Below are 23082 nucleotides of genomic sequence, written 5' to 3' on the forward strand. Positions count from 1 at the left end.
TATGGTGTGGCAAAGAAATCTTGTATTTCTTCCCTTGTTATATGCCAAGCACTTGTGACTTTGAAGCTAATTAATTGAGGGCGGCGGATGTCATCTGCAAGTGGGCAGTTAAAGCAGATGTGAGCCAGTGTGCTCCGGCAGATAAATATAAATCATGCTATATTGGCAGGCCAGACAGCTTCACTGAGCATCCTGCACTGCAACTCATGGCTTACTGTCCCTGATAGGAGAGGGGAGGGGCAGATAAAGAAATTGTTTAATTCTCCTGAGTAAGTAATAAAATAAAGGCAAGATCCTGACTTCCCTATAAAGCAACTTCATAAGCATCTCAGTGCATCTTGGAGAATCAAACCATTTGTCAGCTTCAAAATTCCTGGCTGCCAGCAGTGGAAAGTTTTCCTTCTTACTGGCATGCTCATGGGTTCAAATGGAATTTGGTGTTTTAAAATACAGTTATCAACTGCTCTCCATGATCCACTCGCAGACTGGCACAGTGAGTATTTGAGTTATAATCCCGTTTCTTCAGATGTGTGAAGTATTTTGCCTTAGGCCTCAGAGGTCATGCATTTGGAAGGTAGAGCCTTGGTTTCTGAAACCTCTCACGCTGCTGTCATCATTAAATTATCTCTCGTATCCTCTGCTTTTGTGTGATCAGCACTGCTTTTCTTACATTTTGAAATAATCGTCTGAATGGTAAGTTCCGAATCTCTCCTGTGGATAGCCCTGCCATTTCTTTCCATTTTCCATCACTTGTTCCTATAATTTTTTTTTTCCTATTCAACAAACTCTTTTATTGTCTATCCTATAACTCTTCTATTTTATCCAGTATGCTTTGATTTGATACTTTATTAAATGCTCTTTGGGAACTATACGTAAAAGATAGCTGCCTTGCCTTTGTTGGTCATTACAGTCATTTCTCCAAGGAACTCAGCAGTTTAAGCAGGAACTATCTTCTCCTAAATATAATCAAATTATGGTTTTCAAGGATTTCCATCTGTACATCCCAGCTGTTCGTTTATAATATGGTCAGAGAAACACACACACGCTGATAGTTCTTTGAAACAAGCCTATCTTCCTGTCTGCCCCTAATATGATAGACGACCTATACTTCAAGTTTTCTCCTCTTTTTCCATTTTCCTGCAGGAAGAAGAAGGTGAGGACGCAGACATCTCTTCTGGTCCTTCAGTCATTAGCCACAAGCTGCCTTCTGCCCAGGCCTTGCATCACTTCACTCCTCGTTACTCTGAGATGGGTTGTGCTGGGATGCAGCTGCGAGATGCTCATGAAGAAAATCCAGAGAGCATTCTCGATGAACATGTACAGCGAGTAATGAAAACGCCAGGTTGTCAGTCCCCTGGACCAGGCCGCCATTCACCTAAGCCCCGGTCACCGGAAAGTGGCCATGCTGGAAAGATGCAAGGGACAATACCTCCAGGGCATGGCAAGCATGCAACAAAATCAGGAATGAAACTGGATGCAGCTAACTTATACCACCATAAACATATCTACCACCACATTCATCACCATAGCGTGATGAAACCGAAGGAGCAGATTGAGGCTGAAGCCACTCAGAGAGTGCAAAACAGCTTTGCTTGGAATGTAGATTCACATAACTATGCAACAAAATCCCGGAACTACACTGAAAGCATGGGCCTGGCTCCCAACCCTGCAGATTCCTTGGGCTACAGGTGAGTGCAGGACCAGTGGGAGTCCTATAGCCATTGCTTTGTAGAAAGGTCATTTGGGAATGGACTGCATCATGCAAATAAATGCGCAAAATGGGCTTGGGTCCCCGCTTGTAGCAGAGGTGTGGAATTCAGGAGTCACTCTGGGCTGTTCTCTGAGCATGGCAGTCCATGTTGGGACAGGGTGGAGTGCCGCTCTTCTCCTTGGCAGTCCTTTTCCTTCAGCAGTGGATCTCTCCATAGTCGTTCATGCCGTCCCTTATCAGGTCTGGGGTATGTTGCTGCAAAGACTCCCTTTAAAGTTGCCCTGGAACTGCAGCAGCTATAGTGCACGGGGGCTGTTTTGCTCCTTCACTAGTGGTGATATTAATGTTGTACCTAGGCGCTCTCTGTGTGCTGTACCTAGGATCTCTGTGTGCTGTACCTAGGCTCTCTCAATGTGCTGGAGGTGCCTAAAAGTTGGCTTCTCCTCACATCCTGCATTCACAGCCCCCAAACTAATGGCTTTGTTTCAGGGCCTTGTTAATGGGGAGTGTCAATGCAAGTGCGTAAGAGCCCTTCATAATTCAGGACCAAAGGGACTTGCTGGAACTTCCTGTCCCTGTCTTGCAAAAGTAACCAAGATTAGCTAGGTTGACCTAGCCCTCCATCCCAACGTTCAGTCTGATAGGGTCAGGGCCGCCGTTTCTCAGTGACGGGGCCATTTCTTGGGACCATCTGCCTGAGGACGATCACTGGAGGATCTAAAATTTCTTCCTGTTCCATCTTCACTTCCCCTGTTCCCACCTCTCTTTCTGCTCAGGTGCAGGGGAGAAGGCAGTGATGAGAGTTTGTTCCTGTTCCATTGGGCCGGGTTTTGTTAGTTACATTATTGCATTATTCTTGTAGGCATCATCCAGATTTCATTCTGACCCTGCTGATGGGTGCTCAGTAAATCCCCTGTACTAATAAATGTCACAGTGTGGAACTAATTGAGAGGGCTGGCTGCAAGAACCCTAAAATGAACATTTATCAGTTGAAGTCAGGCATAGCAAATCTACTCAGCTGCAAGCCCCAGGTAGTAGGAGCTTTGGTGGGCAAACTGGCTGAGTGGGCCTGGAGAGTCACTGACTCCTCCCTAGGATGGGAGGTGTGGGGCACAAAATAGAGCAGCCTAAGCAACACAGCTCCTTTGATAGGAGGAGGAGGAGCAGAGAGGCTGAAGCTGCTGCATTTTCCCCAGAAGGAAGGGGAGGAGAGCAGTTGTGCTTCCCCTTTAAGGGTAGGGTAGTGGGGGCCAGAGAGCAGAGGGATCGGGGCAGAAGTGCAGAGGAGCCCACAAAGCAGAAGTGGGGGAAGGAGACCAGAATTGATTCATTTGGGGGAGGGGGAGGGGGTGGGAGTGGGAGGGTGGAGGTTGATGATGGGCTGGCATGAGCTAGTTCTGCAGGACTCTGGAAGAGGGCTGCTCGAATACTCCACCAGATGAGTTAATGAGTTAACTGCGATTAATTGACAGCTGTAATTGTGTCACATTGCTGTGACCCCTTTGGCCCTGGCTCCAGAGGGCAGCCATGCGCAGCCTTCCTTGCGTGACAGGATAATCATCACAGTGTAGAACGGGTGAGAGGCCTGGCATCCTTGCGACTTAAACAGGCATATACACTGCCTCAGCCCTTCCTAGTTTCATGGCATTTAAGACCAGACGGGACCATTAGATTATCTAGTCTGATGATCCAGGCCAGCCAATTTCACCCAGTTAGTTATCCCTGCTTTGAGCCAATAACTTGGGTAGACTAAAGTATTTCAGTCCTCGGGAGACTAAACTGTTGGGTTGCACAGGCAGAGGACAGGCAAGACCAAGATGCCACCAATGCCCAAGGCCCCTGCAGTGGTAGCGAATTGGTTAGGTGGGATATATCCAGGTGATCCAGGCTCCAGGCAACTTTCAGCCTAAAGCACAGCCTAGTCTTTGATTTAAACTACTGAAAACTGGTGGGTTGGATCGCAGGGCAGAGGTGATTCCACGTATCACTGGGATATCCCCAAGCTGTGTTGCTGAGCTTCTGTAAACCAGTTCAGATTGTGGGGCTGTCATTCAGGGGCATTGAGCTGCCACCTGAGTGTAGCTAGAAAGCAGAAGTGTCCCAAGTCTGCCACTTCTCTGCTGTCTGGGAGTTCAGATGAGTAGCTAATGTCTCAAGCCTTCTTCTTGCAGTGGCAAAGCGAGTCTACTTTCAAAAAGAAATGTCAAGAAGGCTGATTCAGGGAAAAGTGATGGTGCCAGCTATGAGATGCCCGGATCTCCTGAGGACGTGGAGAGGAACCAGAAAATCCTGCAGTGGATCATCGAAGGAGAGAAGGAGATCAGCAGGCATAAGAAAACAAGCCATGGGTAAGGGCTTGGCAGAGTGGAGCCTGCATACCATTGTACAGCAGCATTCCTGGGGGCAGTGGGAAGAGGTGTGAGAGCACAGTTATGAGGGCTCAGCTCTTCGGGAGCCCTGCGTCTTGTTCGGGCGCCCCATGTGGGGATGGCCGGAGTCTGTATTGAGATGCCACAAGTTCATGACAGGTGTGTGGGGTTTGGTTGTACAGACAGGGTGTTTTGACTCCGAATAAAATGACCAAACGCGTTCTCATGTGCCTAGCTGTATCGAAGCGCCCCCAGCCCTAGCTGAGCCTGGTTACAGGGGTTCTCAAGAACCACTCCTCAGGCATGGAGGGCTGGAAGCAGGCGCCCTGGCAGTGCCAGCAGGTGGCTGTGTTCAGTTCCATGCCCTCCAGAGTCCCAAGAGCTCTGGCTTACCAGGATGCACTAGCCCTGGAATATATTCAGCCCTTTAATGTGTGGGCAGAAAAGAGACTTTCCCAGAAAACCCTTTCTAACTCAGCAGATCTGCTCCCTGTCTGGCTGGATTCAGAGTCGTGGCTGCTTGGCTTGCTGGCAGCACTCAGCCGTGACTTCTCCAGCCAGCCCCGAGAGCCAGCAGTTTCGGGAGCTGGATACTAGTCCAGCTGCACATGATCAACAGAATTATTAACTAAGTGCTGACTGCACATGTGGCCAACTTAAGCTGCGCCCTGGCGGTGCAGGATTGGATGTTCTGGGTGTCTCCAGTACCTGCAAGAAATTCCAGCACTTGGCTTTACCATGCTAGTCTCCTTTTTGCTCATTGATAGTCTCTTGTTTTCCTCTCTCCCCTGTAGTGGTGCTCACAATTGTCTGGCTGCATAGCATGTTAATGAGACTCGAAGTGCCAGGCCATGGCAAGTTTGAGTTACTGATTATGAGTCACCCTGTGCCACTGGTTCTGCTTGAGAAGGACCCTCACTGTGCTGCAGCGCTGACTGCACATGGATATGCCAAAAAATAGTGACAGACACAAGGCAGAGGAGATAATATCTTCTACTGGACCAACTTATGCCAGTGAAGGAGATACGCTTTCGAGCTACAGAGAGCTCTGTGTCAGCTCGGCAACTTGTCTCTCTCATCAACAGAAGTTGGTCCAATAAAAGCTATTACCTCACTCACCTTGTCTCTCTAATATCCTGGGACTGACACAGCTACGACAACATTGCAAAATATAGTGAGCAAATGGGATACATAGCCTGGAAATGGAGCCATCACTTACCAGTGCATGCTCTATGGAAGTCTACTAGGAGAATTTTGAAAGAGAATATTCTTCGAGTAGTGTCCCCGTGGGTGCCCCACTCGCCTACCATCAGAGATTTTCATTAGCGGTGTCCGTTCATCCCACACACTCGCTGCTGATATCCTCATGCCCCCTCCCGCCCCCCAGCTATCTCAGGCTGTATGGGCAAACTGTCCCCAATTCCTTCTGACCCACCACAGCCTGAGACGGAGCTGAGCATGTCTTCATTGTGCGTGCCTCAGCTGCTTGCTGACTTAGTTCTGAGTTTGTTTTACTTTAGCTGCTTAGTTTGGTAGTTAGTTACTGGTTATTTGAGAGAGTGTTTTATTTCCTCCAGGGAAATCCTCCATGCAAGGGGCATACCCCTTCTCCAGGGTTTAAACATTGCCTCTCATGTAGAGAGGCTATCCCAGTTAACGACAGACACTCTAAGTGCATTCGCAGTCTAGGAGAGTCTCACATCTTACAGAACTGTAACTTCTGTTTAGCCTTCAAATCCAGGGCACTGAAGAACCAGAAAATCAAGTCCCATGTAAAACTAAGCCCCCATCTACAGCAGCACCACCTGTGAAGTACTCAAAACCCTCGGTACCATCCTACAGGGACAAGCGTGCTGGGCCGTCAATACCGCAACGCCACTCGGCGCCACAAGACTTTTGGTACCCGAAGGACTTACCGGTGACTGCTGAACGAGAGTCTCTGTTTCGTGCAGGTAACAAGCATCTCTTGGTACCAAGAACCACTTTGTCTCCGGACCCTTATACGTCCCGGTACCATCACTTCCTCTTTCGCTCAGTGCTCCCCCGTTAGAGGAAGAAGAGATCGATGATGGAGACCTACCTTCAGTATTAATGATATGTCTCCAGGGTTCTGGGTACCCATATAAGAACCCCCTTTTTCTTGAGTTGTCTGGTTTCTCCAGAGAATTACAGAATATGGTAGAGGATTTCCCATTTGATGGTCTGAAGTTGTTCACAGAGAATACCAACGAATCGTTGCATACCCTGAAAGACTCCAGCGTCACATTACATTTGTTAGTTATCTACACTCCACAAACAAAAGAAAATTCAGTAGATGACAAACGACTCAAATATTCCACCCAATGCAATTCTCTGGTTTTCAGAGACCAACGGAACCTCCAAAAAGAGACATAGCCTCCAGAGATCCTTTAACCCACCCGGCACAAGTTCATAGCAGGCTTCATCTTCAAAGCACCAGTTTTGACAGGATGATGGGTGGTTTGGACCCTCCCCTCTCTTTAGCCTGTCAGCTCCAGCGATTTGCCCACCTCCCCCCATTTGGAGACCAACTCTCCCATTTCCGACAAGCATGGGAGTGTATCACCTTGGGCAAACGGGTGCTGGAGATAATATCATCAGGCTACGCCATCCATTTTATCTACCTCTCTTCTCCTCATTCCCCTTCCACATCCCTCTTCAGGGACGCGTCTCATGAGCTCTTAACAAGACAGGAAATAAACTCCCTCCTTCGTTTAGGAGTGGTAGAGCTGGTCCCCACTCAACACAGGGGAAGGGGCTTCTATCTGAGGTACTTCCTCATGCCAAAGAAAAATGGACTTCAGTCAGAAACTGTCTTCAACTTCTACATCACATAGCGACTTGCACTTTTGTGGCAGAACGTGCAAGATTACTCTTCACTGTTTCCAGGGGTGCCTTAGATCAGTTTACTCACCAACCTGACAGCCTAGATCAGTGGTTTTCAATCTATGGCCATGGATCCCAGGGGATCCACAGACTATGTCTAAGATTTCCAAAGAGGTTCACACTTCCATTTGAAATTTTTAGGGGTCCACAAATAAAAAAGGTTGAAAACCACTGTCAACAAACAGGTTCAGTTCCTCAGTGGGCGAAATGCTCCCTAGACTGGTGGCAGGCTCATTGCAATATAGGCACAGGAGTTCCCTTCCTCCAGCTGACGCCAATGGTAACCACAACCATGGATGCATCTCTGTTAGGATGGGGCACGCACCTCAATGCTCTCACAGTATAGGGCAGATGGCTACCCCAAGAAACCACCCTCTACACCAGCCTGTTGGAGCTCAGAGCAGTTAGAAATACCTGCCTTCATTTTCTGCCTCTCATCAGACACGGGTCTATCGGAGTCATGACAGACAATGGGGCCTGCATGTTCTGTATCAACCAGCAGGGAGGCGTGAGATCGCCTTCCCTGTGCACCGAAGCAATAAGATTATGAAACATTGCATAAGAATTCTAGCAGTATATCTCCTGGGCAGGGAAATGTCACAGCCGATGCTCTCAGCAGGTATTTTTCCCAAGACTACGAATGGGAGTTGTATTCCCAGTTTCTTGTTGGCATAGTTCAGGCTTGGGGGTTTCCAGAAACGGGACAGCTACAAACAAAAAATGCCATCTGCTCTGTTCAAGAGGGGGTTAGGTCGCAATTTCTTAGGGGATGCCTTCCTCCTCACTTGGATGATAAAGCTGTTTCATGCTTTTAGGACTATTTAGAAAAGCTGGATGAGCACAAGTCCATGGAGCCGGATGCGCTGCATCTGAGAGTGCTAAAGGAGTTGGCGGATGTGATTGCAGAGCCATTGGCCATTATCTTTGAAAACTCATGGCAATCAGGGGAAGTCCCAGACGACTGGAAAAAGGCTAATGTAGTGCCCATCTTTAAAAAAGGGAAGGAGGAGGATCCTGGGAACTACAGGCCAGTCAGCCTCACCTCAGTCCCTGGAAAAATCATGGAGCAGGTCCTCAAGGAATCAATTCTGAAGCACTTAGAGGAGAGGAAAGTGATCAGGAGTAGTCAGCATGGATTCACCAAGAGCAAGTCATGCCTGACTAATCTAATTGCCTTCTATGACAAGATAACTGGCTCTGTGGATGAGGGGAAAGCAGTGGACATGTTGTTCCTTGACTTTAGCAAAGCTTTTGACACGGTCTCCCACAGTATTCTTGCCAGCAAGTTAAAGAAGTATGGGCTGGATGAATGGACTATAAGGTGGATAGAAAGTTGGCTAGATTGTCGGGCTCAACAGGTAGTGATCAATGGCTCCATGTCTAGTTGGCAGCCGGTATCAAGTGGAGTGCCCCAAGGGTCAGTCCTGTGGCCGGTTTTGTTCAATATCTTCATAAATGATCTGGAAGATGGTGTGGCTTGCATCCTCAGCAAGTTTGCAGATGACACTAAACTGGAAGGAGAGGTAGATATGCTGGAGGGTAGGGATAGGATACAGAGGGACCTAGACAAATTAGAGGATTGGGCCAAAAGAAATCTGATGAGGTTCAACAAGGACAGGTGCAGAGTCCTGCACTTAGGACGGAAGAATCCCATGCACCGCTACAGACTAGGGACCGAATGGCTAGGCAGCAGTTCTGCAGAAAAGGACCTAGGGGTTACAGTGGACGAGAAGCTGGGTATGAGTCAACAGTGTGCCGTTGTTGCGAAGAAGGCCAATGGCATTTTGGGATGTATAAGTAGGGGCATTGCCAGCAGATTGAGGGACGTGATCATTCCCCTCTATTCGACATTGGTGAGGCCTCACTGTGTCCAGTTTTGGGCCCCACACTACAAGAAGGATGTGGAAAAATTGGAAAAAGTCCAACGGAGGGCAACAAAAATGATTAGGGGACTGGAACACATGACTTATGAGGAGAGGCTGAGGGAACTTATGAGGAGAGGCTGAGGGATTGTTTAGTCTGTGGAAGAGAAGAATGAGGGGGGATTTGATAGCTGCTTTCAACTACCTGAAAGGGAGTTCCAAAGAGGATGGAGCTAGGCTGTTCTCAGTGGTAGCAGATGACAGAACAAGGAGTAATGGTCTCAAGTTGCAGTGGGGGAGGTTTAGGTTCAATATTAGGAAAAACTTTTTCACTAGGAGGGTGGTGAAACACTGGAATGCGTTACCTAGGGAGGTGGTGGAATCTCCTTCCTTAGAAGTTTTTAAGGTCAGGCTTGACAAAGCCCTGGCTGGGATGATTTAGTTGGGGATTGGTCCTGCTTTGAGCAGGGGATTGGACTAGATGACCTCCTGAGGTCCCTTCCAACCCTGATATTCTATGATATTCTATGCTTTTCCTCTGGTGCCTCTGATTCTCAGAGTTGTGAACAAAATCAGACAGGACAAGGCCAGAATTATCCTAATAGCCCCGTGGTTGAGTCAGGCATGGTTTCTTTACCTGCTTCACCTAGACACTCCTCTGCTGCTCTCCCAGGATGACGATCCACTGCTGCATCCCAATCTGAGCATTCTTCGCCTCAAGGCATGACTCCTTGATGGTTCATGGGGTTAGTCAGCTTGTTCTGCAGAGGTACAACAGATATTTCTAAATGGTAGGAAGGAGTCTACCAGAAATGCTTACCTTCAAAAGGCGGAGATGATTTAGTGACTGGTGTGAACTCCAGGGAGCTGTTCCCAAATCCGCCTCACTTCCGCTTGTTCTGGGTTACCTGCTGCAATGAAAGCAATCCGGACTGTCAATTAGTTCTCTCAAGGTTCGTTTGGCCACCTTACAGCTTTTCATACACCACTGAGGAGTTCTCGCTGTTTCCTCACCCTACAACTGTAATGTTCATGAAAGGTCTGGAAAACCTTTCTCCACAGGTGAAAGTCCCCACCCCATTTTGGGACCTTAATTTTGTTCTTAATAATGTCATGAAACCCACTTTTGAGCTGCTGACAACCTGCTCTTTACTGTATTTGTCTATCAAGACCACCTTTTTAGTGGTTATTACATCAGCCCTCCGAGTCGGAGGGATCAGGGCCTTCATGGCAGACCCTCCTTTAACAGGGTTCTACGAGGACAGGGTTTCCTTACTGCCACACTCCAGGTTTCCTCCTAAAGTGTCTTCTGAGTTTCATCTCAATCAGATCATTTACCCACCAGTTTTCTTCCAAAACCCCAGAATTCCCATCTGGAGGCTGCTTTCCGTGCTGTAGATGTCAGGAGTGTGTTAGCCATCAATCTGGATATGACTAAATCATTTGTAAATCTAGACTGTTGGTTTCATTTGCAGACAGATCTAAAGGGCGTGCTGTTTCTGCCCAAAGACTATCAAAATGGATTTCTGGGGGTATTACTGCTTGTTGTGTGTGGTGTGCCACTCTGGTGTGGCAGCTCACCCTGCGAGGTCTCCGTCTAGACGTGGGCTTTACTTCAAAATGTCCCGGCATCTGAGATCTGCAGAGCTGCTCCGTGATGGTCCAGGCACTACGCCTGAGTCGGTGCCTCTAGGTCTGATGCGGCAGTTGGCAATGCAGTTCTGTGCTGGAGTCAGTTCCGAAGCTGCCTCCATCTTATAGGGATGCTGCTCGGGAGTCACCTGAATTGGAGCACCCATGGGGCACTACTCGGAGAATAATAACCTGTGCATTGACTGTAGTTCTTCGAGATGTGCCCCCTATGGGTGCTGCACTGCCCGCCCTCCTTTCTCCTCTGTTTCGGAGTTTCCTTCGGAGGCTCAGCAGTGGAGAAGGAGCTGAGGGCAGTTCGCCCACGCAGCAAGGGGCACGAGGATATCTGCAGCGTGTGCATGGGCTGAATGGACACTGCTAATGACAATCTCCAATCGAGAGCACGCGAGGCACCCAGAGGGACACATCTCGAACACCTTACTGCACAGGGGGAGTGACCACTCTTTTTTATCTAACTCCTATTAGTTTTATTTACGTGGATTGGATGTCTCATATGACTCATAAAACAGGTCCCAACCATATGTGATCCCAGGTCCCATTTTGTAGGAAGCTGGTTGCTCTCCCCAGTGGCCTTGAAAAATTCCATCTCAGACGGTTCCTTGGTACCCCCCTAAATCCTCCCTAGCACTGGAGCTGGATGTATGGTATTCTCCATTCCCTCCTAGCTGGGTGACAGTACAGAAAGTGCCCAGGGTGGCTGGGCGATCACTGTGTCTAGTCGGTGAAGCACTGAGAGACGTCAGGGGACATGCCTGCATGGGTCAAATGTTGTTGTGTTTGTGTGTGAAGCTCCTCAGGTGCCAAGAAGCAGCTGGCCCATGATATGCCCAGACCTCTCTCCATCGAGCGCCCTGTCGCTGTGCACCCCTGGGTCAGTGCCCAGCTCAGGAACATTGCCCAGCCTTCTCACCCGTTCATTCAAGATCCTACCATGCCGCCCAACCCAGCCCCCAACCCTCTGACGCAGCTGGAAGAAGCACGCAGGCGACTGGAGGAAGAGGAGAAGAGGGCTGGCAAGCTGCCCCCCAAACAGAGGTGAGATGATTTAGTCTGGTCGGGGGGAGAGGGGAGGGGAGGCTGAACTGAAGCAGAACCTAGAGGCGAGGAGGGAAGGACACGGTGACCCACTCAGCTGGTCCTGCTGCAGTTATCAGGATCTACCAGACAAAGGCGAGTGGCGGGTGGTTAGAAAAGAGCATGTTTTGGAAGCCATAGGACACTGCATGTTCTGTAACGCCTCATCCTTTCAACAGCAGGGAGCATCCCAGGGGCCTGGGAATAAAAGCCAAAAACTGCCTCGAGAATGGGGAGCAGGGCCTTTAGATGGTGGGGCTGGAAGGGATCCCCTTGCTCTTTGCACAAGGCAAAGTCCTGTTTTAGTTCCTGGAAAGGAGCTGTGTGAGCAGTTCCTAGAGCACTGCCTGGGATGGGGGCTCTACGGGGTTGCCCTCTCTCACTGCCCCAGCAGTGTGTACGTGGCTTCTGGTGGGGAGGAACTCACTTGTTTTCATGAGGTCTGCAGTGCTTAGTTGATTTAAACGGGGGTGTGATTTTTAATGGCCTTTATTTTCTGTGGTGCAGTGAAGGGACTTCCTGAAGTTGGCAACTGTAAAACGATCACTTTTTGCTGGTGTCCTTAAAAGTCGAAATGGCAGGTGGTTCTCGTGGCAGGAACAGAGAAGGGAGAGGCAGAAACACTTGGTTCTACAGTAGAACCTCGGAGTTACAAACACCTTGGGAATGGAGGTTGTTCGTAACTCTGAACAAAATGTTATAGTTCTTTCAAAAGTTTACAACTGAACATTGACTTAATGCAGCTTTGAAACTTTACTATGCAGAAGAAAAATGCTGCTTTTAACCATCTGAATTTAAGTGAAACCAGCTCAGGTTCCTTACCTGGTCAAATCTTTTTTTTTAAACTTTCCCTTTATTTTTTTAGTTATTTACGTTTAACTCAGTACTGTACTGTACTCCCCCCTTTTTTTGGTCTCTGCTGCTGTCTGCATACTTCTGGTTCCAAACGAGGTGTGTGATTGACTGGTCACTCAGAGGTTCTACCGTAGTTCTGTTCTGGCACTGATTCACTGTACAGCCATGTTCAAGTCACTTTGCCTCTCTGTGACTCAGTTTCCTCATCTATCAAGCAGGGGTAATAATCCTGTCCCTAATGTACCTTGCAAGAGAGGTGTGGGATTAATCAGTGTTTACGTAAACATGTTGAGCTCCTGAGATGAAAGGCATTTGAGAAGTACAAGATAATTAACGTTAGTGCCTGAAAGCCTTTCATTGCCATGAAATACCTTTTTAAATGGCAATTGCAAATAGCCGCTCATGCAGTGTTCCAGAGACATGAAACTTCAGTGTCTGCCTACTTAGAAACTTAGACATAATTTTTCAAAGGCAACCTCTAATTGCCTGGTTTCAATTATTTTCTCATGTAACTGCCCTATGGCCGACTCAGAGCAATGTTTACATGAGGTTTAGATTGACAAGTTGTAATTAAAGGGCATTCCCAAGTAGGCTAAGCCCCAAATATCCAGCCTGCCTATAAACTGGTGTGATCAGATAGGAATTGTCCTCTTGGCTCCGAAGAGCATTTCAAAGAACCACCCACCCTCGCAGAAATGTATAGACACAGACACATGGCCTATATACAGATTCCCATGCTACCTGCAGAATTAAAATAATATAGCAAGTATAGTAAACAACATTCTCTGTAGAACCTTCATGGTGATGTGTGGTGTTTGTTATTGTGGTACCTACTGTCTAGCCAAGGACAGGAGAATAGGCTGCATGATCAGCTGCATTCTCAGGGCTGTGCTGCTGAGCTTAGTCGGGCAGATGCTCACACACAACAAGCAACCTCCCCAAATGGGTGGGCATATTGCCCCTCCGTTGAAAACACAGGAATGAAACAAACCTGTCTGTTGCATGGAATGTGCCAATAAGGATGGTTTCATTTCTGGTTTCTGAGAGAGTCTTGGAAACTGAAGAGAATAATACAGCTGTCATAAAAGGCAAAGGTGCCTGTGTCCTTTGTGGGTAGCCTGTTTAGTGACCCACGAGAATGCATGCAGGAGTCCTTGGAGGAGCTAAGAGTTCCTATCAGTAGAAATGTCCCTGCTGAATTGTATTGCCTGGAGAAACCCTGATGCTCACATGGAAACATGTTTGGGCCAGTGTCCCCTTTAGAGTCCATGCCCTTGTAGGACTAGCAATCCAGGGGACTTGAAAATAAGATCTCTGGGTAATGCGGTGTCCCCATTCTATGAGGGTGGGAAGGTGAGATACAAAGGCTGAGATTCAAGCATATGGAGAAAGTCCCAAGAAACCAAGTTAGTAAAGGATACCTGTTGGCTAGGGACACCTAGCTCTAACAGGAGATTGTTTCCATGCAGCATTGTATACCCCTTCAGGGATGCTGGCCAGCCTCATGGCATAGAATCATAGACGTATAGGACTGGAAGGGACCTTGAGAGGTCATCTAGTCCAGTCTCCTGCACTCAAGGCAGGACTACGTAATAACTAGACCATTCCTGGAAGGTGTTTGTCTAACCTGTTCTTAAAATCCTCCAATGACAGAAATGATTGTGTATTAACTATATTGATTACCTAAGAATTCCCAGCTAACACTCTAAGGTTTGGTAGGTTCTTGTCCCAAGATCAGGCCCAGTATTACTAGAATCACTTGGGATCCCTGGCGTCCACGGTTGCAACATTTGCACTTAGCAAAAACGTTCTGGATTCGCAATAGTTTTATTAACACAGATAGCAAAGGTACAAACACTCCAACCCAACGAGATAGAGAGAACATAGAATGAGCGTCTGAGCAGCCATATACTCACTCCATCCCTTGCAGAATGACCTGAAGTGTTAATCATCATTTTCCATGTCACCATCACCCGTGGTCATTGTCTTGGCCTGTCCCAGGCATGCAGGCTGTGATACAGTGTTATACTGACTCCACTAAGCCTAATGCGTATTCAGTAGCATTTCAGCCCCTCTTCCTTATTTGAACTTCCACACCCCACTAATGTTGGGGGTGCCCTTCTCCCATAGATTACTAGACCTTTTACCTCAAGCTTATTAGCACATATGTCAATTAGTTACCATGGTGTTTTTGTGGTTGGACTGACATCTGATGTCCGCAGAATCCCCAGAATGCTCGACCCAGCTTTATCTGGTACATTGCAGTATCTATTTTCTAAATATCCACAGTTTTATCGCACTTCTTATATCCTGAGGTGTTGGGCCATGGCTATCTCGTGATAACATAATCTGGGGTCACTTTATTGGTTAGCTGCTTACATCAAATTGTTCTTTGCCCCTGAGGCCTTGTTTGGCTACGTTAAAAATCTTACCGGCCTGAGGCTTGTAGGCTTTTGCATTACTGCCTTAATCCATGCCTATATCACACCTGCCTGTACCTGTACCTATAGACTACGCCCTTTAAAATGCCATTCACTTCAGCGGGGAGCCACTGCAATGGAACCAAAAGCCCAAAGAAACAGTGGAGTTTGGTAGAGACTCATCCTTTGTTTTGGGAAAGCAGAGAGAGCTTCCCTACAGAGACCCTGCCTTGGGGGACTCCAGGGTCCGCCTTCGAAGGAGGAGGAGAGCACAAGGAACAAGTTGGCCCTGACCATTCTAAGAGAGCGAAACTCTTTGACTCCTTCTAGGAAGGTTAATTTCCCTGTCAAATTGACCGTGTTCCTCACACGTTTACCTTCTCTGTAAGCTGTCCCCTCCTTCCTAAGGGACCCTCCAGAAGCCTCACAATCTCTTATGCTGTCTCCTAAAAAAACCTGGCTGCTCTAGAGAAAGGTGAGCAATGTCACTCGGCAGCGTTCCAGCCACCACCGTGTTCTGGCTCTGGATGCGAAGCGTGTGTCTGTACCCAACTGTAATGACAGCCAAACCTTCCCGCAACAGAGATTAAACTCTTATAGCTGGACAGGCCCTGCTCTCCCTATGCGGAGCCCTGCTGCAGGAGGTGCAGGCTTCCTTGGGAGCTGTTCTGAAGCTGTTAGGTGTTGGGTGCACAATGATCCCTCCCCCTCCTCCCCAGTTATTAAAGACCCCAGACCCAGGGACGCTCTTCTCTTTCTGCCTGTACTGGTGTCTCTGAACCATTTCTCTCACCTCTGGTGCACAGCCGGTTTCTTTAGCTTGGTCCCAGTGAGATGTAGGCAGCCCTTAGGCAGGTGGTGGTGTGTATCAGCTGTTCAGACTGACAGCTTCTGCAAGTGGCACACTAGTTTATGCCCAGCCCAAGCTCCCCATCCAGCAGACGTTCTAACGTGCATTTGATGTGTAATGAATGCGGCCATGGCAGGGGCAGACAGACCTCAGGCTAGTCCATTTGCTCTGCCTCTGCCCAGGAGTAACACAGCCCTTATAATGCTACCCGGGCACAGAGTCCAGTGCAGAGTACCAACAGCCTTGGTGCCATGAACCTTCCTTCCTTCCCTGTCGAAACGGCACCTCTTTCACTGGTGGCTCCAGCATGATGCAACTAGACCGGTCATCATAATAGCCTGTTAGATAGTCACAAGGGATAAGGAACAAGTAATAATGAAGTGCAACTGCAATGAATCATCTTAATGCAGCATTAAGACATCCTCTTTGCTCTCAAATAGCGTTTCATGTTCAGAACAGAAATAACACTCGATCACCTGGAGCTGTGTACATGGAGTGTAACTCAGCGTCACATTTCCAAAGCTGACAGTACTGAAAAACCACTAGCTCAGTGGGGCTGGGAGCCCTATAGATGCATCCGCTGGGGAGGAGGATGGAGCATTGTGATGGAGTATTTATACATTGTCCTTTTGAACAGTCCAGCCAGCCGGACAGTCAATAATGGCACATTGGACAAAGGTGGGGCTCGGGAACCTTCCTTGGAATGGCAAAGGGCTGGTGCAACAGGCAGCGATGTGGTCATGTCCCGTTCGTGAGAAGAAGGCTGGTTTATTATAGGGGTCAGAGATTACAGTACTTACAAACAGCGGCCCCTGAGCTGCAGTTTCAGGAGGAAAGCGTATGCTGGGTACGTTGATCACCCCAATAAAATGTTCTGCTCCCAAAAGCAGCAGCTCTGAGACTTTTGATCTTGTTCCACAAACAACAGGGTTCCTCGCATGCTAGACGTTCTGATCATGGCTCCTGGGGTGTTTGAGAAGAAGCACCTTGTGCTGCAGTCTTTCTGGTTTGTTGCCTGCTCTTTGTGATCCTGGAGCGGGCGTGTCACAAGGAGCTGCTTCTCTGTCAGGGTTGCTGCCCCAGAGATGAGAGCGCCTTCTGTGCCCAGCCGGGTTGGTCAAGCCATCTTTTCTTTTTGTAAGCTGTTACATTTTGGATGGATGTTCAATCAGGACACCAATCTTTTTTTTTTTTCAGAAGGTCTGCATTTAAGGCTTGTTTATAGCTAAAATCAATTAAGGTTGAGGCAGAGAGATTCTGCATAGCTGGACCAAACCCTGTCCTGTTAAAGGGTACAGAGAGGAGGTGTGCACAGCTGACTTCAGCAATTCAAGCAGTGTTCCCAGCATTCATTTTTCTCTTGGAAATCAGGTCAGAGAGCGGGGGAGACACATTGCACAGGCAGGTCTCTTGCTGTGTGTAGCAGAGGTAGATCTCATGTGGAGTGTAGGAGCGTTCTTGTGGGGAGGGGGAATGATTGACTACTCCAGCAATCTCTCTAACTGCCTGGCTGTGAGTAAGGGCTGGGCAAGTGCTTTGGCAGCGTGTGCTGGGATGCCCTGATGCAAAGAGCTGATGTGTGAGTTCCTGACCTTCGCACCACCAAGGAGTTCGGGAAAATGGTCCTTGCTCGTACCCCGGAATGCCCCATTGAGTGAGCTGCTGTAGCTCCTTGTGCCGGTGCCATACTGTACTGTAATCTTTAGCAGCAATGGAGGGTAGCCACGTGTTTCTAGTTTGAGATTGTTCTTTAGATCCAGTGTGGTTGCGCTTCTGTTAGGCCAGCTTGTATTCCAGTGCTGAATGCGGTACCCGCTGTCCCTGACCTGTATCTTGCCAAGTCTGAGTAGGTGTCACTGCTCTTCGTGTGTTCTCTGTAAACCGTTGTCTGTTTGTCCCAGTGCTGGCCGCCCACACTGCTTTGATTTATGGCAAAAGTGGGGGGGGCGTCTAAAAACGTGCGGGGAAGGTTGGTGGTTTCTAGGCCCATAAAAAGTACCAGAGTCAGCATTCCTAGGCATTAGCAACCCGTGCCTGTGCTTTGGAAAGGAACCAGCGCTCTCCTAGCCGTGCCTAGAACCCAAGCCTGTTTTCCATGGCGTTGGCATTTCTCCCTCCCTTCCGTTTTGAGAGGTCCTTGGAGTAAGGGAGGCACCAAAGACGTGCTCCAGCAGGGCACAGCATAACTGTTGGATTCTGTTGCTTCTCCAAGTGGGAACATGGTTTACAGGCGACTCAGATGGGCCGAGAAGGGTTTTAGCCAGCGGTCATTCCCCTCCCCTGGATTCCCCCCAGCAGAACTGCAGCAGCCCCTTTCTCAGCTCTAGGAAGAGGGGACGTAGGATCTCTTGAGTTTCCCCGCTCTTAGCATGTTCAGTTAACAGCCATTTGTGAGAGAGCCGTGGCCACCTGCATCAAGCTGCTGCCATCTCTCCCATACTCACGCTGCCCGGATGGAGCAGAGCCCTGGTGGGGCTAGCAAGGCTGCTGGCGTTTGTCTGTGTTCCTCGGCGTTCTCGTTCCCAGAACAGACTGAGCGCTCTCTGTCTCACAGGATGAACAAGAGCTTCTTTACCCATCACTATTGTGGGCAACATGGATTAAGCCTGTGGATGGCATCTGTAACTTGCATAATCTGTAGCACACAAATGCACAGCCCAGGCCTCTGAAGCACACATCTCAGCCATCCCTGGAGCTAGGAGAGTTGGGAGACACCTAAGCAGTGGGAGGTTTTCCACACCTCTTTGATTAACTTTTGGCTCAGAATTCGCCTGACTGTATGAACTGTTTTTACTTTCATTGGAATGCGTGTTTTTCCCAAGGATGGTTCGATTTTTGAATGCTCTCCTAGCTACCGGGCAGCCCATGCTTTGTGATGTGGCTTGGAGAGGCTGTGAAGCTGTGCTGGCAGTGGGGGGCCCCGGGTGCTGAGAAACCCTGCACTCTTTTTCACAGGCTCTTCTGAGCAGAACATGCACCAACAACAGATGAGTTGCACTTCACACCTCAGGGCTTTGAAAGGAGGCAAGAAGATTTTCCCCTGCCCAGGTTTTCCGTGTCAATATTTACATAGGCATGTCATAAAAAAGTCACTCTGCATGTGAGCCAATATTTAAAGGTTAAGGTCTCAGTTATTTCCAAAATAGCAAAACTGGGGTTAACTCATGTGCTTGGCAAATTCTGTTTTTATAGTGAGTTTCCAGTTATATAAATATAAAACCATCCTTTAATCCAGTCCACTGTATTGTAATTTTCAAAGCTGCCAAACTTATATGGATTTCAGAGCAAAAGCTGCCTCTGGCTAAGCCCACACATGCCAAGTGGTGAATTTGTCTAAACTTTATGAATGAGAAGAGCACAGATGAAAGGCGTTATAGAAGTGCAAAGTGCTATTATTGCCCGGTGTATCCACCTTTGAAAATAGCATTCTTTGAGTTGTGATGCGACAGCCAGAACCATAGCACCAGCTAACTCAGTACCCTGGCTTGTGCATAGTGAACACTTTAAGAGGTTCCAAAAATAATAAGATTGAAAATGTGCCCCCCACTCCAGGAGCATGACCACCTGCTTTCACTCCCTGCTTTCACTTTCACTGGCAGGTGGGCTTTTGGGGGGATTGTTAACAAAATGCTACCTAGGATTTGTCACACAGGTCCCAGGGGCCTTGCCCTGATTGTGTAGCCTCCAAACCTCCAGAAGTCCATTCACACACACAGCTGCTTTGCGGATTCAGGGGAGCATGTGCTCCTCCCCCTGAAACCTTTTACCAGCTCCCAGATTGTGTAAATTCAAAACCACTTGCTAAATTAGCTGCTGATAGCAAGGGGGTGCCCCTCTATAATAGTGGACTGAGTTATCTCTTTGATTTGCTTCTTTTGAGGATGTTAAAACGTCCGAAAAGTTGTCTTGGCAATAAGAAAACAAGTCCTGCCCTCAATAAGTCAGTCTGCCTTATGCATTCCTGTATGTAAGAGTAAGAGAAATGATCCGGTTTGTGTAGACTAATGAAACACCATCCTGATCTGGAGCAGACAGGCTGGCAGTGGCCCTGTGTTTACATTGTAACTGTGGATTCAGGGCTGCCCAGGAAGCATTCCCCACTGACTTACACGGCTAGCGCCAGGACCCAGGAGAGAGGGATTCTGCAGATTGCTCAGAAATCATTGCTGTCTCTCATATGGAAAGGAAATTTCTCTTCTTGCTTTTTATTGCGCTGGAGGGGGAATGCACAGCAGATTACAAACTACGGCAGCACTAGATTCCCTCTTAGCAGACTCTGAATGACCTGCTGTGCTGATGCTCCGCGTGGCCAGTCCGTGGTTTGTAGGAGGGTGTAGAAGCGTGCCACCTGGGCTCTGCAGACACAGATTGCCTCTGGAGGCGGCGCAGTCATCAGGAATCACGCACCTGTCTGTTTGTACAGGTGTCCCGTGCTAGCAGCGCTCCCACCGGCTCCTGCAAAGGGACACTGAGCTCCTGCCCTGAGAGCCGAGGAGGGCTTGTTAGCACAGCCCTCTCCCTCTCATGCTTGTGGGAGCCCATGAGCCCTCTTCCTCAAACGGGGAGTGATGGAAATATGCCACAGCTGAAGTAGAACCTGCATCCTCTCTCCCTAGCAGGAGCCCCATAGGGTCTGTCTGTCAGCCTGACCCTCCATACCTATATCTGGGACTGAGCAAGCTGTGCTAGCAACCCCATACTGCCCTGATGGGCTAAGCATGCTCGTGCAGGTGAGCTCAAGCTCACCTTTGGAGAGGATGCTCCTCATAATACTTCACTGGTGACTAGCCCCTGTCATCCAGGAGTCAACATGACTTTACAAATATGAATCAGTATTAAACCTCAGCACCCCCTCCTGGCAGGCAAGCATTATCTCCCACTCTCTGGAGAGCCAGGGGCTGAGACGCAGAGAGCTCCAGTGGGTTACCAAGGTCACATTGCACCGTGAGTCACTGACAGAGCCAGGGATCAGCCCCCCAGGCTCCTGGTGCCCAGCCCCACTCCTCATTAGACCCCATTCCCTCTGTTACCAGGGCTAGGGTTCTGCAGCATGGGTCCCTCTACGTCTGTATACAGACAGTCACACCAGCCTGTGGCAGAGAGGGCCCCAGTCCCCCAGCACTGGCCCCTGACTGCAGGGACTTCCACGAGTCTGTTCCAGGAGTAGGCTTGGCCACAGATCTGTGACTGGCTCCTGCCTGCGTGCAGAGCGGCAGGGGTGTTCATGCCAGCACTCGGCCTTGGGGCCATCTCTACTAAATTGTCACGTCAGGGTGCCAGTGTGTGGACCACTGAAGGGGCCAGCATAACCCCTAAGAATATGTCCTCCCTGGTAGCTGGTTCTGGCAAACCTAATGAAACAGCTCCATGGGCCCAGCAGGAGGCTGCATTGCTGGGAGAGCTGGGGCATGGGCTCTCTTAGATAAAGCCAGCTGCTGGTTACAGCAAAGGGGCTCTTCTTCCCAGGGCAGTTCTTGTGTGTTCTCGTGTGCAGTGGCAGAGGGCACATCCCGCCCTGGCCCCATGACTGATTCCTGTGCTGTCAGGGAGGATTCTGTGTTTCGGTTCCCAGTGCCTATCCGTGCTCTGCTTTGCTGTCACCCTGGCAGAGCTGGAGCTGCCTCAGGGCCAGTGGCTGGGCTCCAAGCACCTACATTTCACAGCAGGGCAGCCTCTGCCCACTGGCGGGCAAATCAGGAGCTAGAGACAGTGGCTGTGCTCTTGTGGGGCTGGGCTCCGGGCCAAGCCAGCTACCAGAGGGGAACGAAACCTGCATCCCCACTTTAAACCATCCTCCTCTCAGGCAGCCAGTGTCAAACTTCTCCACAGCCCAGGCCCTTGGAGGGCGCCCCCCTCCCCAGCTCTGGGAGGGACAGGACCAGCTGATGGGGTGTCCTGAAGAAGGACCCCAGTTTTAAAAAACCAAACGCCATCCACCCCACAAGACAGAACGGCTCTGAGTGAGGGTGTTCCCTCCAGGGCCTGCTCCGTGCTGTCCAGGCCTCTGTGGGCATCGGTTCTTCCCTGACTGACTGTCGTGGGCCGGGCTGCTGAGTCTCTGCTTCCTCCAGGGCAGTCCAGGAGGCAAAGGTGGGACCTAGGATGTGCCTTTTGACCCTGGCTGAAGCTGGAAATGAAGAAATCAGTCCAGAGGGGGAGAGGCATTCCCCCAGCAGGCCAGCAGTCGGCAGAGTCCCCCTGTGGCCTTCCTCAGTTCCTTGCCACATGTGACGGCTCAGTGGAGCAGGAGACTCCTAATGGGACATGTCTCCCATTTCATTGGGGAGCTGGGAACCAATTCCCTGACCATGGGACTCCAGGAGCCCACCAGTCCCGTGTCAGCTGGTCCCCAGGAGCCTGCAGTGAGCACTAACTAAGGCATACTGATATCTTCCATTAACCCACATCTCATGTTCCCCTGTGGCAGCCAAACTCCTTGGAGCCTCCAGCAGCGTCTGCCAGAACGAGCCACCAGGCCCGATGTCATTACTTAGTGGGAATGTTCTTGTTTTTCATGGCAGGTTGAAGCCCCAGAAGAGACCAGGCAATGGCGCTTCCCAGCCATGTGAGAATATCGTGGTCGCGTACTACTTCTGTGGAGAGCCCATCCCTTACCGCACCTTGGTCAAGGGGCGCGTGGTGACGCTGGGACAGTTTAAGGAGCTGCTCACCAAGAAAGGGAATTACAGGTAAGGCAGAGGAGAGACGTGCTGTCCACACACGGCCATGTTCACCTTTTGGCTCTTCCTCCCCTTTGCCCCTAAGGCGGGTGTCGGGGCCTCCCTCTGAGACTGCAGCACTAGCTCTTTACTGTCTACGTTCCTTAGTACCGTGGATGTCATGGGATCTTGGCTCGCAGTGATTCTCCGGAGACGGAGCCATGCAAGGTAGACGAGGCAAGGGACTGCCCTGGGGAGGTGGTGTTTCTGAATCAGCCAGGGACGCTGTCTCACTGCAATGCCAGGATGCTAAACCTAAAGCAGCAGGTGTCAGTGGGAATCATGGGGGTGCGCAGGAGACTAAGGGGACAAGGCCCCTCCTATCCCAGAGCAACCCCCTCCCCCCCAGGCCCTCTGCACATGGTGGGGTTCTCAGGTATGTGCTCCCAGTATTTCGACAAGGGCCCTTCTCTGAGCCTGTACTGAACCCCATGTTCCAGCAAGCAGGGACTGCTGTGGGGTGGGGAGGAGCTGGGAAATCTTTCCCAATTTTAAAAAGAACAGCTTTCTCAACCCTTAAGCAAGGAGGGAGACAGCATCACCGGGCAAAGAGCTTGCGGTTCAGACAAATACGCAGGCTCAGTCTCTGAGAAGCATACGGCTAGTCCAGCGCAGGGCCGTTGGAGGGGAGAGCGAGTGCCACGGCAGTGTAGGCTAAGCCAGGG

The 23082-nt window shown here is 49.6% G+C and overlaps 1 protein-coding gene across 1 annotated transcript in view; it reads left to right on the forward strand.

Moving 5' to 3' along the window:
• Positions 1-23082, forward strand: part of AXIN1 (axin 1) — a 188892-nt gene that overhangs the window by 161899 nt on the left and 3911 nt on the right. The window contains exons 6-9 of the mRNA XM_074965633.1: positions 1144-1688; positions 3883-4059; positions 11289-11534; positions 22220-22387. Of these exons, the coding sequence (XP_074821734.1) occupies positions 1144-1688; positions 3883-4059; positions 11289-11534; positions 22220-22387 (1136 nt within the window). The remainder of the gene's footprint in view (positions 1-1143; positions 1689-3882; positions 4060-11288; positions 11535-22219; positions 22388-23082) is intronic.

This window comes from Natator depressus, chromosome 10 (assembly GCF_965152275.1).
Source record: "Natator depressus isolate rNatDep1 chromosome 10, rNatDep2.hap1, whole genome shotgun sequence".
Classification (NCBI taxonomy): Eukaryota; Metazoa; Chordata; order Testudines; family Cheloniidae; genus Natator; species Natator depressus.